Source organism: Hemiscyllium ocellatum, chromosome 5 (genome assembly GCF_020745735.1).
Source record: "Hemiscyllium ocellatum isolate sHemOce1 chromosome 5, sHemOce1.pat.X.cur, whole genome shotgun sequence".
Classification (NCBI taxonomy): Eukaryota; Metazoa; Chordata; class Chondrichthyes; order Orectolobiformes; family Hemiscylliidae; genus Hemiscyllium; species Hemiscyllium ocellatum.
The window spans coordinates 76,114,365-76,131,709 of record NC_083405.1 but is presented as its reverse complement, the minus strand read 5'-3'; the positions used below and the strand labels follow the sequence as shown (position 1 = coordinate 76,131,709).

At 41.1% G+C, this 17,345-nt stretch overlaps 1 protein-coding gene across 1 annotated transcript in view; it reads left to right on the top strand.

The window, feature by feature from the left end:
• The window catches only part of LOC132816077 (E3 ubiquitin-protein ligase HECW1-like), a 356,118-nt gene that overhangs the window by 92,232 nt on the left and 246,541 nt on the right, over positions 1 to 17,345 (top strand). Inside the window, exons 4-5 of the mRNA XM_060825506.1 lie at positions 12,272 to 12,347; positions 15,352 to 15,521. Of these exons, the coding sequence (XP_060681489.1) occupies positions 12,272 to 12,347; positions 15,352 to 15,521 (246 nt within the window). The remainder of the gene's footprint in view (positions 1 to 12,271; positions 12,348 to 15,351; positions 15,522 to 17,345) is intronic.

Below are 17,345 nucleotides of genomic sequence, written 5' to 3'. Positions count from 1 at the left end.
CATCTTTGATACTGGGCTTTAGCACAGACAGCTACTTAATCCCCTGCTGCCACATAACGTGCAATGGCTTTATTCTTCATCCAGAATTCCATTGAAGACTTAATTCTTTCTGTAGAGGAAACATTTCCACAGACGTGTCTAGCCTTAGGGATTTAGCAAGTTTTTAAACATCCACTTACACAATATACTCATACAGAATGAGACTCTTCCCCTCCCATTTAAGAACACGTTTCTCCGATGCTAAAATAGAAACAGACACTGTTGCTGGCAAAGTGGTTAGCACTACTGCTTCACAGTGCTAGGGACCTGGGTTTGTTTCCAGCTTTGGGTGACTGTATGAAGTTTGAATGTTCTCCCTGTACTTGTATGGGTTTCCTCCAGGTGCACTGTTTTCTTTTCCCCCAAAGTCCAGGGATGTGCAGGCCGGATGGGTTAGCCATGGGAAATGTAGGGTTACAGAATAGGGAAGGGAGGGATGGGTATGAGTGGGATGCTCTTCGGTGAGTTGGTGCAGAGTCGATGGACCAAATTGCCTCATTCCACGTTGCAGGGATTCTATGACATTGGGTGCAGCTCATGGTGTGTGTGTGTGTGTGTAGCTTGTCCTTCTGTGCTGCCTTGAATCAATCTCTCCCTGTTGTGTGGCAGACCAAGCGGGCAGGTAAGTACAATAACAGTAAGTGGGAACAAATGGTCTGACCAGAACACTTGAGATCAGAAGAAAAGCCTTCTCCCTGTGCAGCATTGCTGACTTCACCAACTTAAAAACGCAGTAGGATCACAACATTTTTCCAACCCCAGGCAGAGACAGTGAAAATCAGCCAATAATTAATCCTAAAGGGATTTAATGTTTTTTTTAAATAGCAGAGATTAAGGGAGGAAGGAAGATTTAGGAATTCCTAGCTGCTGTTGAGTCATAATGTTTTACAGCATGGAAAAAGGCCCTTTGTCCCATGATGTCTGAACTGGTTATCAAGTATTCCCATTTTTCAGCAAGTGTACTGTACTCTTGTATGCTATGGTGCTTCAAGTGTCCATCTATATACCTCTTAAATGGCTTTCTTAAACCTGAACATGTGCTCAACAGTGTGTGTTTGAGAGGAAGAGCTGAAGTGGTCAAACTGAAAATGACAGCACTATCATCAAGGCAGTATTATATATGCTCCTTGGCATCTCTATCTGCCCAATCTGCCTACTTCTAGATCTCACTTGAAGGAAAGACAGTTGTGTAGTAGCAGTACCACTGTACTAGTAATCCAGAGGCTCAGCTAATCTTCTGGCAAAATCGGGCTCAAACACACCACATCAACTGGTAGAATTTAAATTCAATTAATAATTTGGAAATTATAAGCTAGCCTCAGTATTGGGGAATCATGAAACTGTCACCAGTTGCCAAAAAAAAATCTGCTTCACTATTGGCCTTTAGGGAAATAAATCTGCCCTACGTACCTGGTCTGGACTACATGTGACTCCAGACCTACAACAATGTGCTTGACTCTTAATTCCCTTTGAATTAGTCCAGCAGCTCAACAAGCATCAGATGATGGTCTTACCAACAATGTCCACTTTGCCTTAAAATAATACATTTTAAGTGTAATGCCCATGCTAAAGCTTGATGTTCAGTATGGGCTGTATCAAACCTGTGCACCCGCAATGTGAATGCCAGTTTGGTACCAAAACAATGCCCATGTAGCCAAAACTTCAGGAGCTCCAGCACTTAACTTTATGTCTGATTTATGTTCACATAAACTTTAACAATGGGCATTTAACAGCTTTCCAGAATTAATAGTGAGTCATTGAGAAGCTGAGCCAATCCCATGAAAATTACAAGGGTGTTTACTGAAGCATGGAGCTGACCCAGTCAAGAATGTAAGGTGTGAACCCACTTCCTCCATGCTTAGTTCACATCAGCAAAAGTTATGGGCAACAAGAATGGGGCAGGAATATCAGAACCAGGTCTCATCCACTGTCTGCAGAGTCTTCCTGACTCCACAAAAATCCAATGTGTTCATTCTGTTTCTCTCTGATAGATATCACTTCAGTCCCAGGACCTCTAAACTTCAGTTTCTGGTAACCATTCTTGGGAATATATTTCTCCTCTTCTGCCCACAAGCAGATCCAATCCACCTTGCTACAATCTTCACCATAGGCAGAGCAAAGGGGCAGGTCCCATATTCAGCACAGCTGAACAGGGGATTTATACAATGCTGTTAGCACCAATCTGATCCATATTAGGTGCCCAGCTTGCTGAACCCCAGAAAATTCAAATTGCTTTAGCAACACATTTTCAGGATTATTGTGGCCTACTCTAATGATCGTGATGGTAGATGCTCCAATTTATTTATATCTGATGGCTAACCAGGAACCTCTCTCACCTGTCATTGGCACGTGTTGGAAGGATATATGAGTTGATAATAATTTTCAATGGTTGTGTTATAAATTCACCATCATTGACTATCATATCTTGGAGTAGGACAGGAATCTGCAGTTTCTAACTGATAGGCAGGGATGCGATCTACTGTACCACAAGACCTCCTAAAGAGTAGACTCTGTAACTCAAACCACATCTCTCTTTATAATTTTCCCCATCTGATCCTGCCAGTGAATTAGCAATTGCTCTTGCAGTCTGTATTGTGTGGAAAGTTATTGAAATGCTTTATCTCTAAAATTAAGACATTTTGTGCAGCTCTTTCTGATGCTACTTTATCCTCCTCTGTTTTCTACTCTGGATCAACTCCCATACCTTAACTAAACATGCAATATCTGCATTATCACAATTGCATTCACTGTCACACTGGTATTCTCAAAGTGTCTGGGATCAAATGTTCATTGATAAATCCCATGCAGCAATGCCTTCCACATGTTCAATATAGTTGGATTTGCAGTATGTCTTATTTATTTCAGGGCAGTGCAGAAATGACTCTAGCCCTAAATCCAAATAGTTTATTTACGGAAATTTCAACCACCTCACAACTTACAAATGTTCCAATACAAATGTTCTCTGATAGATCCCAGATCCTTTCCAGAAGATTGCCAGAAGGATGCAATACTAGCTCCATTCACAAACTTAAATAGTCAAGCAAGTGTATAAGAATCACTTACAGATGAACATAATCAAAACAGATGAAACAAACCGATGAAGATGACAATGAATAACGTTATCTCTTACAGGCTGAGCTACCATCAGCGGCGGAGAAATGAAATCAGACCTAAACTCTGCATTGTATTTTACATGACTAGATTCCCTACAGTATGGAAACAGGCTCTTCGGGCCAACAAGTCCACACGCCAACCGTCCAAAGAGTAACATGCCCAGACCCATTCCCATTCCCCTGCCCTACATTTATCCCTGACTTTAGGGCGGCATGGTGGCACAGTGGTTGGCACTGCAGCCTCACAGCGCCAGAGACCTGGGTTCAATTCCCGCCTCAGGTGACTGACTGTGTGGAGTTTGCACATTCTCCCCGTGTCTGCGTGGCTTTCCTCCGGGTGCTCCGGTTTCCTCCCACAGTCCAAAGATGTGCAGGTCAGGTGAATTGGCCATGCTAAATTGCCCATAGTGTTAGGGAAAAGGGGTAAATGTAGGGGAATGGGTGGGTTGCGCTTTGGCGGGTCGGTGTGGACTTGTTGGGCCGAAGGGCCTGTTTCCACACTGTAGGTAATCTAATCTAATCTAATCTAATCTAAAGCACCTAACACTATGGGCAATTTAGCACAGCCAATTCACCTGACGAGCACATCTTTGGACCGTGGGAGGAAACCAGAACACCGGGGGGAAACCTCGTGCAGGCACAGGGAGAATGTGCAAACTCCACACAGACACAGGGAGAATGTGCAAACTCCACACAGACAGTCACCCAATGCAGGAATTGAAGCCAGGTCGCTGGTGCTGTGAAGCAGCAGTGCTAACCACTGAGCCACCATGCACCCATGAAAAATGCTGTCCGTAACAGTTTATGATGACAGAAATTGTATACTGGACTTACATGCTCTTCTTCTTCTCTCCTTTCCAGAAAAAGTGTGTTACAAATCAACAGAATACACTTATTGGAATCTCTAAATATGGCTATGATAATATTCACTGTTATACAGTAATCCAACTAAATTAGCTTTTAACACCAACTGCGTGGCTAATTTCAGAGCTGAGAGAAAGTGAGGACTGCAGATGCTGGAGATCAGAGTCAAGAGTGTGCTACTGGTAAAGCACAGCAGGTCATGCACCATCATGGAGCAGGAGAATCAACATTTCGGGCATAAGCCCTGATTAAGGGCTCCTCGATTCTCCTGCTCCTCGGGCCTGCTGTGTTTTTCCAGCACCACACTCACGACTAATTTCAGAGCTGGACAGCACTGGACTTTCTTCGATAAGACAAACAAAACGCTGTACATTTTATGTATCACTGACAGTGTGCAAGCAATATTAAAATAATAACCACAATTATATACCACTGCAATTAGTCAATATCCTATATCAATATAACAATCCTTACTCGCTTTTTCTCCTTCTTTATAACATTGTAAAAATGTGTATCAATCTGTGGGGGAAATCACCATAAGATAGTATTTACAGGGTAAGCTAAATGGAATTTGCTCTTAGTTCAGTTTTTGCTCCCTTTCATTGATCAATTTATTATATTTCCTAAAATATTTGTGCACGCTGAGCTGAACAAAGACATTAGAACTGATTCAGGAAAGATTAAGATGATGTATGTCAACTCTGTAGGAACTGCAGCATTAAGTGGAGAGACATGGAAATGTTCACAATGAAGCAACAAAAACAACAGAAATATTACTGTACTTAGAAAAATGTCATGATCCATACACTCAAGACATGAACAAATACTATTCATTTCAAAAAGCGAAAGAAACCCAATCGTTTGATTTAAGGATTCCATCAAAGTTGCAAGGTCTATGAACATTGCTTTATATTGTGAGAACTGCTTCACCCACTCTGTAGATAGACACCCTGTCCAAGGCAGATTGCAGAGTGCTGGTGCCATGTAGAGATGATTCTACACAGACTGTACGCATTTCCTCCGGACTTGGAGCTGCCATAACAGGAAATTTGAACACATGAAAGGATCAAGGATTGAGAGTCAAGGATTCTTTATCCACCAGCATCAGCTCAACATGAAGAGAATTTAAGAATAACCAATCAATTATAAGACATATGACATTGGAGTAGAAATCGGCTATTCAGCCTAACAAGTCTGCTTATTGACCCAGCCTTAACAGCTCTGTGCAATAAAGAGTTCAGCATTTCATTTCACTAGTCACTGAGAGATGAATTTCCTCCTTACCATTGTCTGAAAATGTAACTCCATACTCTGATGTTATGCCCTCAGTCACTAACCTCTCCTACAAGAAAGAAACAAACTCTCCTCATCAACCCTGTTACATCCCCTAAGAATCTTGTATATTTTAACAAGATCACCTCTCATTCTTCTAAACTCCAATAAATACAGGTGTAACCTACTCAACCTCACCTCATAAGAACATTCTCTGGATTGCCTCCCAGGCCAGTATATCTTTCCTTAAGTAAGGGAACCAAAACAGTTCATAGTATTCCAGGTGTGGTCAATCTAGTACCACGTATATATTTAGCAAGGCTTCCCTATTTTAATAGGTAAAAACAAAGACTGCAGATGCTGGAAACCAGATTCTGGATTAGTGGTGCTGGAAGAGCACAGCAGTTCAGGCAGCATCCGAGGAGCAGGAGAATCGATGTTTCAGACATAAGTCCTTCATCAGCCTTTCTTGACCTGCGTGTTTTTCCAGCACCATACTCTGATCTCCAGCATCTGCAGTCCTCACATTTTCATCCTTTGAAATAAAGACCAACATTCCACTTTCTTTCCCTATTACCCACTGAACTTTGATCCTTGTGATTTAGACACAAGGCCTCCCAAATCCCTCTGTTGTAGCTTTTCTCCATTTAAATACTATTCAGTTCCTCTATTTCTCCTGCCAAACTGTGTCACCTCATGTTTCTCCAGATTGTGTCCCATCTGCCCAGATTTTTTGCCTACTAATTTAAACTGTCTGTATCCCTCTGCACACTCTTTGTGTCATCCACACCATTTGCTTTCCCACCTACTTTTGCATCATCCACAAACTTGTTGGTATTATATTGACTTCCCTCATCAAAGTCATGAATATAAATTGTAAATAATTGTGGCCCCAGCACTGATCTCGGTGATACACCAGTAATTACAGGTTGCTTTCCTGAAAATGAACCCCTTGTCCCAATCTCCTTTCTTCTATTAGTCATCTAATCCTCTATCCATGCTAATATGCTACTGCAACACCCTGGACTCTTGTCTTGGATATCAGTTTCTGCGCTAGCATTTGGAAGCGACAATTCATTCTCAGAAGGATATTCCTTGTCTGAGGTATGTGCTTTCCATCACCTGCAGTCCCTGTGGAAAGGCTGAGAGTGAAGATAAAATGCCAAGCATAAGGATGGTACTAATGGGTTGCACAAAAGCTAGTGACAGGAATCATAGTGCAGTTTGATCTAATGGGTGTTTTCATAGATTCAGTAAGACCTTAGCCTCACCATTTTCTATTCTATAAACTTCAGAGGAATTTGTTCCAGCTCACTAGCAGCTCATGATGTTGAAAATGAAGGATGTTGTAGATGGGAGAAAATGTCGAGAGTGGTAGCGAGGAGGCTATAGACTGTTATCATGTACTGTTGATGGATATATAACAGTGAAGAGTTGTTGGTTTTGCGAGGTAATTTAAGGTATTCCCTGTTTCATCTAGCTCCAGTTGTTTATGAAGCTGACAATCTCCAGACTTCTCTCCATCTTGGGTGTGATTGATACTTTAAGATCCTTCGCCCACTACCTGGAAAGGAAAATGCCCTCCTCACTCTGACTTCTCTCGTAAGGTCTCCTTCACACAGGGCTTCTGAGCAACTCATCATTCTGCACTTTCTTCTACAGCCAATCCACAGTGAAATCTTGCAGTAAAAAATGCAATATCGTTTTGAAAGTACATTAACATTTTAAATAGGCCTGTGATTGGCCTGCTCAGAAAGTGGATGGGTTTGCCTAATTATATCAGTCATTCAATGGGGATACGCGCCTCAGTAATTATAATAAGTGCGGAAGGAATTTGGTCTACTCTGGCCCAAGTCCACATCATCAAATGTGGCTCAAGAAACAAGAACTGATTTCCTTTTCGTACTTCTTAAGAACAGTCTGTTTGCTTTAAACTAACACTAAATGTACACTTTTATGGATATTCTGCATATTATCTTCGAACACTACCCTGGCATGGTGTCCCTTTTGTGATAACAAACATCATATAGAACATAGAACAATACAGCACAGAACAGGCCCTTCAGCCCATGATGTTGTGCCGAACATTTGTCCTAGCTTAAGCACCTATCCATGTACCTATCCAAATGCCGATTAAAGGCCACCAATGATTCTAACTCTGCCACACCCACAGGCAGCGCATTCCATGTCCCCACCACTCTCTGGGTAAAGAACCTACCCCTGACATCCCCCCTTCCACCCTTCACCTTAAATTTATGTCCCCTTGTAACACTCTGTTGTACCCGGGGAAAAAGTATCTGACTGTCTACTCTATCTATTCCCCTGACCACCTTATAAACCTCTATCAAGTCACCCCTCATCCTTCGCCATTCCAATGAGAAAAGGCCTAGCACTCTCAACCTATCCTCATACGACCTATTCTCCATTCCAGGCAACATCCTGGTAAATCTCCTCTGCACCCCCTCCAAAGCTTCCACATCTTTCCTAAAGAGAGGCGACCAGAACTGCACACAGTACTCCAAATGTTTCCTTACCAAGGTCCTGTACAGCTGCAACATCACCTCACGACTCTTGAATTCGATCCCACTGCTAATGAACGCTAATACATCATAGGCCTTCTTACAAGCTCTATCCACCTGAGTGGCAATTTTCAAAGAGCTATGAACATAGATCCCAAGATCCATCTGTTCCTCCACCTTACTAAGAACCCTACTGTTAAACACTGTATTCCGCATTCTTATTTGTCCTTCCAAAATGGACAACCTCACACTTGACAGGGTTGAACTCCATCTGCCACTCAGCCCAGCTCTGCATCATATCTAAGTCCCTTTTCAGCTGACAACAGCCCTCCTCACTATTCACAACTCCACCAATCTTCGTATTGTCTGCAAATTTACTGACCCACCCTTCAACTCCTTCTTCCAAGTCATTAATAAAAATTACGAACAGCAGAGGACCCAGAACTGATCCCTGCGGAACTCCACTTGTAACTGGGCTCCAGGCTGAATATTTACTATCTACCACCACTCTCTGACTTCGACCGGTTAGCCAGTTCTCTATCCAACTGGCCAAACTTCCCACTATCCCATGCCTCCTGACTTTCCGCATAAGTCTACCATGGTGAACCTTATCAAATGCCTTACTATAATCCATGTACACGACATCCACTGCTCTAACCTCATCCACATGCTTGGTCACCTCCTCAAAGAATTCAATAAGGCTTGTAAGACAAGACCTACCCCTCACAAATCGTGCTGGCTGTCCCTAATCAAGCAGTATCTTTCCAGATACTCATAAATCCTATCCCTCAGTACCCTTTCCATTACTTTGCCTACCACCGAAGTAAGACTAACTGGCCTGTAATTCCTGGGGTTATCCCTAATCCCTTTTTTGAACAGGGGCACAGCATTCGTCACTCTCCAGTCCCCTGGTACCACCCCCATTGACAGTAAAGACGAAAAGATCATTGCCAACTGCTCTGCAATTTCCTCTCTTGCTTCCCACATAATCCTAGGGTATATCCCGTCAGGCCCAGGGCACTTGTCTATCCTCAAGTTTTTCAAAATGCCCAACACATCTTCCTTCCTAACAAGTATCTCCTCTAGCTTACTAGTCCGTTTCATACTCTTCACTTCAACAATACGGTCCCTCTCATTTGCAAATAGTGAAGAAAAGTACTCATTCAAGACCTCTCCTATCTCTTCCAACTAAATACACAGTCTCCCACTACTGTCCTTGATCGGACCTACCCTTGTTCTCGTCATTCTCATGTTTCTCACATGCGCATAAAAGACCTTGGGGTTATCCTTGATCCAAACCGCCAAAGATTTTTCGTGCCCTCTCTTAGCTCTCCTAATGCCTTTCTTCAGCTCCCTCCTTGCTATCCTGTATCCCTCCATCGCTCTGTCTGAATCTTGTTTCCTCAACCTTATGTAAGCTTCCTTCTTCCTCTTTACTAGACATTCAACCTCCCTCGTCAACCAAGGTTCCCTCACATAACCATCTCTTTCCTGCCTGACAGGTACATACATATCAAGGACACGTCGTATCTGTTCTTTGAAAAAGTTCCACATTTCAACGACATCCTTCCCTGACAGCCTATGCTCCCAATTTATGCTCCTCAGATCCTGTCTTGCAGCATCGTATTTACCCTTCCCCCAATTGTAAAACCTGACCTGTTGCACGCACCTATCTCTCTCCATAACCAAGGTGAAAGTCATAGAATTGTGGTCACCATCACCAAAATGCTCACCAACTAACGAGCCCATCACTTGTCCCGGTTCGTTACCAAGTACCAAATCCAATATGGCCTCCCCTCTGGTCAGACAATCTACATACTGAGTTAGAAAAGCTTCCTGGACACACTGCACAAACACTGTCCTTTCCAATCTACTAGATCTAAAGAGCTTCCAATCAATATTTGGGAAGTTGAAATCGCCATGACTAATACCCTGTGGCTTCTGCACCTTTCCAAAATCTATTTCCTAATCTGTTTCTCCACATCTCTGCTGCTATTGGGGGGCCTATAGTAAACACCCAACAAGGTGACTGCTCCCTTCCTATTTCTGACTTCAGCCCATACTACTTCCAAAGGCAGATACCCCTCGACCTGCCTTTCTTCAGCCACTATACCATTTCTAATTAGCAATGCCACACCCCCTCCTTTTTTACCACCCTCCCTAATCTTACTGAAATATTTGTAACCAGGAATCTCCAACAACCATTCCTGTCCCTCTTCTATCCACGTTTCCATGATGGCCACAACATCGTAGTCACAAGTACCGATCCACGCCTTAAGTTCACCCACCTTATTTCTGATACTCCTTGTGTTGAAGTATACACACTTGAACCCATCTCTGTGTCCGCAAGTATTCCCTGTCAGTGCTACCTTCTCCACAGCCTCCCTACATTCGTGGACATCCTGAAAAACAGCTAACCTACTTGCTGGACTACAAGTCCGGATCCCATCCCCCTGCCAAATTAGTTTAAACCCCAAATTAGTTTAATGTAACAGAATGTTACAAATATATGTTCAGTTAAAGACACCTATATACAGATATGCATTTATGGTCTATCTCAGCATGACTGTGTAATGTTCTTTCTATTATCACAGAATTAGAGAATGATATGGCACAGAAAGAAGCAATCTAGCCTTGTGGGCAAGCTTTGAGGTCATCCCTATCTGCACAATCTCAGCTGCAAGCACAGGCAGCTCCTCAAAGCAGGAATTTCCCTTCCATTGGCCCAGTTGTCAATGGAATTTTTTTACATTTCAAAATTAAATAGTTGGGGAGAGTCCATCCTCAGGTTTTCTTTCCTCTCTCTCCCTCCCCTCTTTTGCCATAGCCCTGAAAAATTTCCATCTTCAAACAATCATCAAATTCTCGTTTTGAAAATTACGATTGAACCAGCTTCCAGTCTTCTTTCAGTGAGTTCTAGTAATCTGAACTGTGCCTGGTCTAGATTTCAACATCCTTCTGACAGTGCAGCATCCAGAATTGAAATCACTACTCCAAAGAGACCTGGTATGAGGTTGCCTCTAAAAGTGTTTTTACTTGATGTGGCAATGCTTATTTATCTCCTGTAACATCAGAACCTGGGTTATGGATGTCAAGGTGTTGAAGAATCCAACAGATATTTATCACAACTGTTGTGTATAAACATTACATTTCTCATGCACATAGGTGTCTGGGCTCATGTTATGCTATTATGTTACAGTAGAGTAGCACTCTTCCGGTGACGCAAGATAAAATGGAATATGAGACCTATAGATTCTCAGATCATATGCTGCAATACTATTATGATGTTGTGAGCTTGTCTTTTAAAAGCATACTGACATGTTGAACGTGACACTACAAGGTCAAACCAATATGTTATGAAATATAATTTCCTTGCTTTCCCCTTTTACCTTTCTACTAATAAAGCTGAGGATATGACAAATTCTTCTCTTATCAACCTTTCAGATTGTCTTACCCAGAGCTTTCCGTTCCTGCAGCATGTAGCATTTGTACCAGTTAATTCATATTGAATATGAGAGAAGGCAATAACCTAATAGTATTATTGCTAGACTATTAATCCAGAAACTCAGGTAATGTTCTGGGGACCCGGATTTGAATTCAAATTCAATATACAAGAATATCTGGAATTAATCTACTGATGACGGTGAAATGTTTGTCAATTGTCAGAAAAAATAACATCTGACTCACTAATGTCCTTCAGGAAGGAAATCTGCCATCCTTACCTGGTCTGGCCTACATGTAACTCCAGACCCTGGAGCAATGTGATTGACTTTCAACTGCCCTCTGAGTGGCCTAGCAAGCCACTCGGTTCAAGGGCAGCTAGGGCTGGGCAATAGATGCTTGCCTGCCAGAAACACCCATGTCTCATGAGTGAATAAAAAAAGAATTCTTTGTGTTTTAGGATCTTGACACAGAATTAAATGGTGTTCATGGCACAATGCTGACAGAGATGTTCACCTGACAGTGAATTCCTCCCAATTTTCCAAATGTTTATTTCTACCACCACCATATTATTGTGTTTCCCCTTTATCCCACCTTATCAATTCCAGTAAATACAAATGTAATCCTGTGGAGTTAGTTCCATGCTTGAACCTGTCATGTCCTTTGAACACTGAAATAAATACATGAAAAAGTTAAATTACATGCCTTCATCTAAATTTATCTTTGCATACTCTGATCAATGTTTTTTCTGTTTCTGTTCAGATATTTGTTGCCAAAAATTTCAATGTCTTTGTGATGTCTGTGTTGAAACAACTTATTGGCAGAATTTTTACCATTAGATTGGCAAGATTTGTATTATCAACACTTTTTTAATGGGAGAACGCAAATGTTTTTTTCTTTGGCTTCCATCTGTTAATTTGATTGTCTTATTTGATTATTATTCAATTTGATTGTACTTTCGTGCCTTGAGTCCCTTGAGAAAGAATCACGTTATTAATCTTTTCTATTTTTCCTACTGATTAGGTTTTTAAAACCATTTCCAGTGAAGATGCTGTTCAATGTCAGGGAAGTCGAAGACTGATCAGTTTTACACTGTCAGGTACAGTTGTTTTTTTTAAAATGCATCCATCTCTAATTTTCAATATCAAAGTAATGATTGTTTTTGTATAGTTTTCTGTTTGAACCAAACTTCACAAAGACGTTGCTCAGAATAAACTGTAAATAATTATACATAAGGAAATGTGATTTGTTTAATTTTATTAATTCCTCCAAAGTAGCTGTGTTTAAAAAATACTTGTATATGATTGTTGAATTCTTGAAGTGTAAACAATTTAAAAAGAGTTATCATGGTATTATAGAATGATACACCACAGAAAAAACTATTAAGCCTGTGCTCCTACCAAACTTTGAGGCCTTTCCGATCTGCCCCGTCTCAGCTCCAGGCGCTGGCAGCCTCTTCAAGGGGGACTTGCCCTTTCCTTGTGGTTGCCTCGTTGCTGAGTGATTTTTCTTTTAAATTTCAAAGTGAATAAGGTTGGAGAGAGTCCATCCTGAGGCTTTCTCTCTCTCCTTTCCCCAACTAATGCCACTTTGCTCTTTTGCCATAGCCCTGCAAAGTTTCCATCTTCAAACAATCATCCAATTCCCTTTTTGAAAATTACAACTGAATCTGTTTCCGCTTTCCTTGAGGTCTAGTTGATCTGAACTCCATCCAGTCTATGTCTCAACATCCTTCTGAAAGTGCAGCATCCAGGATTGAATGCACTACTTCAATAAAATTGTGTATTAAGTCCAGTATTCAAGTTTACCTTATCTCAGTGACAGAATGAAAAATATATTTTTCTGATTCCATTACATTTTATAATTACAGTAACTTGGAAAATGGAGAAATTTATCTTGCATAAGCTGTGTATTTTTTTGTGACAACTGTGCTAAAGGAAAAGTACTTTGCTTTTTTCATGATTCAGAATTGTGGTAGTTTGAAATTGATGTGCAAATTTAATTTAGAGAGTGATAGAACGAAAGACATCTGATCTTTGATAAAGTTCTTGGATTAAATTTTAAGCTGGGTTCTTCCAATCTCATACCATAACTTTGGCAAAACATCCAAACAGATGGCAAAAATGGCAGATTCTGACTTTTTCTGCAGAGCTACTATCACAGTTAACGACCTCTTAGATTTTGGCCAAACTTTTTAGTGTTAGAGTAGAACTTGAAATTCTCTCATTTAATACACTGCTTCTCCATGACTATAACACCATCCACCTGATGAATCACCAGATCACAAATTTAATTCCAGATGACTTAGCCATCAAATAATTTTAGTTCATCTGATAAACACAACTTGCATCAATATAGCGCCTTTAACATAGTATAACATCACAAAACGTTTCACTTGCACATAATAAAAATGGCACTAAACTAAAACAGAAACATTTTGGAGGGGTTACTCTGTATTGATCAAAGCGATTGGCTATAAAGGGAATTTGAAAGAAAGAGGAAGCGATGGAGAGGAGCATGAACCTGAGGTTACTGAAGGCAGAATCACTAATTGTGGTTCAAAGACAGATTGCGTTGCATTAAGAGGTTACATTCCAAACAGTAAAACAGAACTACAAGGAGAGACTATGCAGGAGCTTACTACAGATGTGGTATCTGTGGGTCACACTGCCAGACAGTAGCTCCCACATGCCACAGCTATATCCTATCACCTGGCTTGCAATCTTTATTGTATGAGGAGAAACTAATTGTGGTTTCAAGCACAGAATTTCCATCTGAAGATAATGTGTAAATTTGAATATTGAGTAGGTCAACTAATTGAGCTATAAATTTATAATCTCCCTGGCACTAGTTTTAAAGCTGCCCCAGTTTAGAGAGAGAAAAAAAGTGTAAAAATGACCAACTAATCATCTTCCTGCTCAGCTAATTAATGTCACTAGACCCTCAGCTCTCTAGTATCATTGTGTCTCACTCTCTTTGTCAGAGCATCGGTTTTACAGTAAAAGATTAGAACAGCACCTCTCCCTTACCACACTGATTTCCCGCACTCACCCAGTTTCCAACTTCAGTACTTTGTCAAGCAAACCTAACTGGTTGCCTGTTTCCTGGGGCTAGATAGTTCTGCTTGTCCTAAACCCGCTTCAGTAAAAATTGCCTTGACTCAGCATGAGGTTGTGATTCAGAACATTGCGTTCATGCCATTATTTTCAGGTTCCATTTGATTTCAGTGGGTCCTGGAAATTCAGGAAAAGGAGATGATTTCCTGGAGTTCTCTGTGAGATATTAGCAATGAAATTGTTGTTGCAAAGTGAAAATGTGCAGTGCATAAGGCAGTGTGTTTCCAGCTGTAAAGATTCATGGAAATAGTCACTAATGATCAATTTGAGTATATACATTAGCTGTTTTTGGTCAGTTTCTAATATGAATTTAATTGGATTTAATCAGATTAATGAGTGCAGTTTTAGTTTGACCCTTTTCAAGGGACTCTCCCCTTATATAGAAATAATATGGTGGAACTGAGTAGTCTGAAAAGCAGAGGTTCTGGAAATCTGGATACTTTCATGCTCTGGCCTAGTCACACACACTCCATGAGACCCATTGCCCTACCCAATCCTAATTAGCTCAAACTGCCCAAGGGCCAAATTCTGACAGATTCAAACATGGCATCCCTGGGCTTTGAGAGAGCACTCCTGTCAACTTGGTCTGTTAAACAATTAAGTGTATGTGCTGCAGTTGTACATTTTGATCTTACGTCAACCTATCATATGTTTGTACACACAAGAAAAATGGCTAGTCAAATACTTCTTCACCAAGCCAACAGATTTAAAATTTGATCCACTGTTATAAAACTTGGAAATGTTATGAATAGTAAATGCCAATTATGTTTTCCAAATTTATATCTGGTAATGTTAATTTATGGATGATGTTTGATAGATTTTTCCTCAGGTTTCAAAAGTTTACAAATTCATAGCTGGTAACCTTACTCTGTGAAAACAAAGTGATGGATTGTAATGTAAAATCCTGCAGATTTCTAGACAGTTGGCATGTGTTCATAATATAATATAAAGTACATTTATATTAGTCTTATTCTTTGTCTTGGATAGGTTTTCAAGCTGTTGGTTTGAAGAAAGGGATGTTCTTTAATCCTGATCCTTACCTGAAGATTTCCATCCAGCCAGGAAAACACAGCATCTTCCCTGTTTTACCTCACCATGGGCAAGAGAAACGCACTGGGATTGCTTTTAACACCATTAACCCTGTTTGGCAGAGAGAGGTAGGAGAGAGAGAGATTCATATCACAAAATATAGGGGTGAGGACAGAGTGGGTATTCTTTGTAAACAAAATGCTTTATTCTGTAAATAGTATCAGGATCCTGAAAGCTCTGGTGATCATTGCAGAAATGTAATAAGACCAGTTTGATATTGATTGTTTGTAGAGGAAAAGAAGACAACAGTGACTGGAAAATGTTACCACATTGTATTCTGTCAGTATTCTGTGAGACACAACTAGCTCTTAGCAGTAAAAATATCAGCATGACCTTGTACTGTGCTGACTGGTAATGATGAGATAAGTCTTGCTTCCTCCATTACTGATAACACTGTTACTGGCAGCATAAATGTTACAGAATAATGTGTTACAGTGAAGTAATTTAACTGGGCATACCAGTCAAAAACACAAAAGCAAAGCTCTAGCAGCATGTACATATCAGTAGAACCTCAAGATTATGGGTGGAATATTGTCAGGGTCTGAATAATGTGAGCTTTAGTAGGATTCGTGGCAGAATCACAAGAGAAGTCTGGTGAGGACTATCTCAATATCAGAAGCAATTCACTGCATCATTTATGCATTTGCAGTGACAGTAATTAAGGGAAATTATTATTCATTAAACATTAATGACACAGCATGCCTCATTAATAGGCGACTTCCTATCTTACCAAATGTATTGAACTAATTGAACGTTTGGAACTCTTGACATGGAAGTCAGGGCAGGTACCTGGAGAACTCAGCTCACTGCTTACTCCAAATGATTTCCATATTGCACACTGGGGACAAACATCTTCAGACATGCTCCATGAGCAATAGCCACATGAACCGACATGCAAGGACATTGATATCCAATATGTGCCAGTTTCTGAGAACCACATGTCGTATGTCTGGTCTACTTGCTCCAAGCTCAAAATTACACCTTGGGCTGCCCTAGCATTAACATTGCAACGCTAGTGCAGGGAGACTGTGCACTAAGGGACGGGTGCTCCGGTTTCCTCCCACAGTCCCAAAATGTGCAGGTTAGGTGAGTTGGCCATGTTAAGTGAAGAGATAAATGTAGAGAAATGGGTCTGGGTGGGTTGCTCTTCAGAGGGTCGGTGTGGATTTGTTGGGCTGAAGGGCCTGTTTCCACACTGTAAATAATCCAATCTAATCTAATCTCATGGGTTGGACCTGGCTGCATCTCTGGGCTATTGACTTGCTGTCTTGTCTTTTTGCTCATGTCACAGGTGTCAGGTCCACAACACTGCAGTATTGCAGTGCCATTTAACACAGACACAAAGACATAAGCTGGTCATAGTTGTCAACAGTCCTCAGTCAAGTGAAGAGAGAGCCTTTGTTCATGGGTCCTGGCATCGTATCTTCCGTAACCAGTCCAGCTGCTTGGACATTATCAGCCCACCATTTGGGGCAGTAAGAGTGAGGATGTTCTCCACAATCAAAGTGAGGAGCTAACTTGCCTTTATTGGTCAGTGCAGTGGGTATAAGAATTGGAAGAGCACGTTACGGTTGTACAGGACTTTGGTTTGGCCATTGTTAGAATAGTGTGTTCAGTTCTGGTCTCCCTGCTATAGGAAGGATGTTGTGAAACTTGAAAGGGTTCATAAAAGACTTACAAGGATGTTGCCAAGGTTGGAGGGTTTGAGTTATAGGGAGAGGTTGAATAGACTCGGGCTGTTTTCCCTGGTGCGTCAGAGGCTGAGGGGCGACCTTATAGAGGTTTATAAAGTCATGAGGGGCATGGTTAGGGTAAATAGACATGGTATTTTCCCCAGTGTGAGGGTTTCCAAAAATGGAGGGCGTTGGTTTAAGATGGGAGGGGAGAGATTT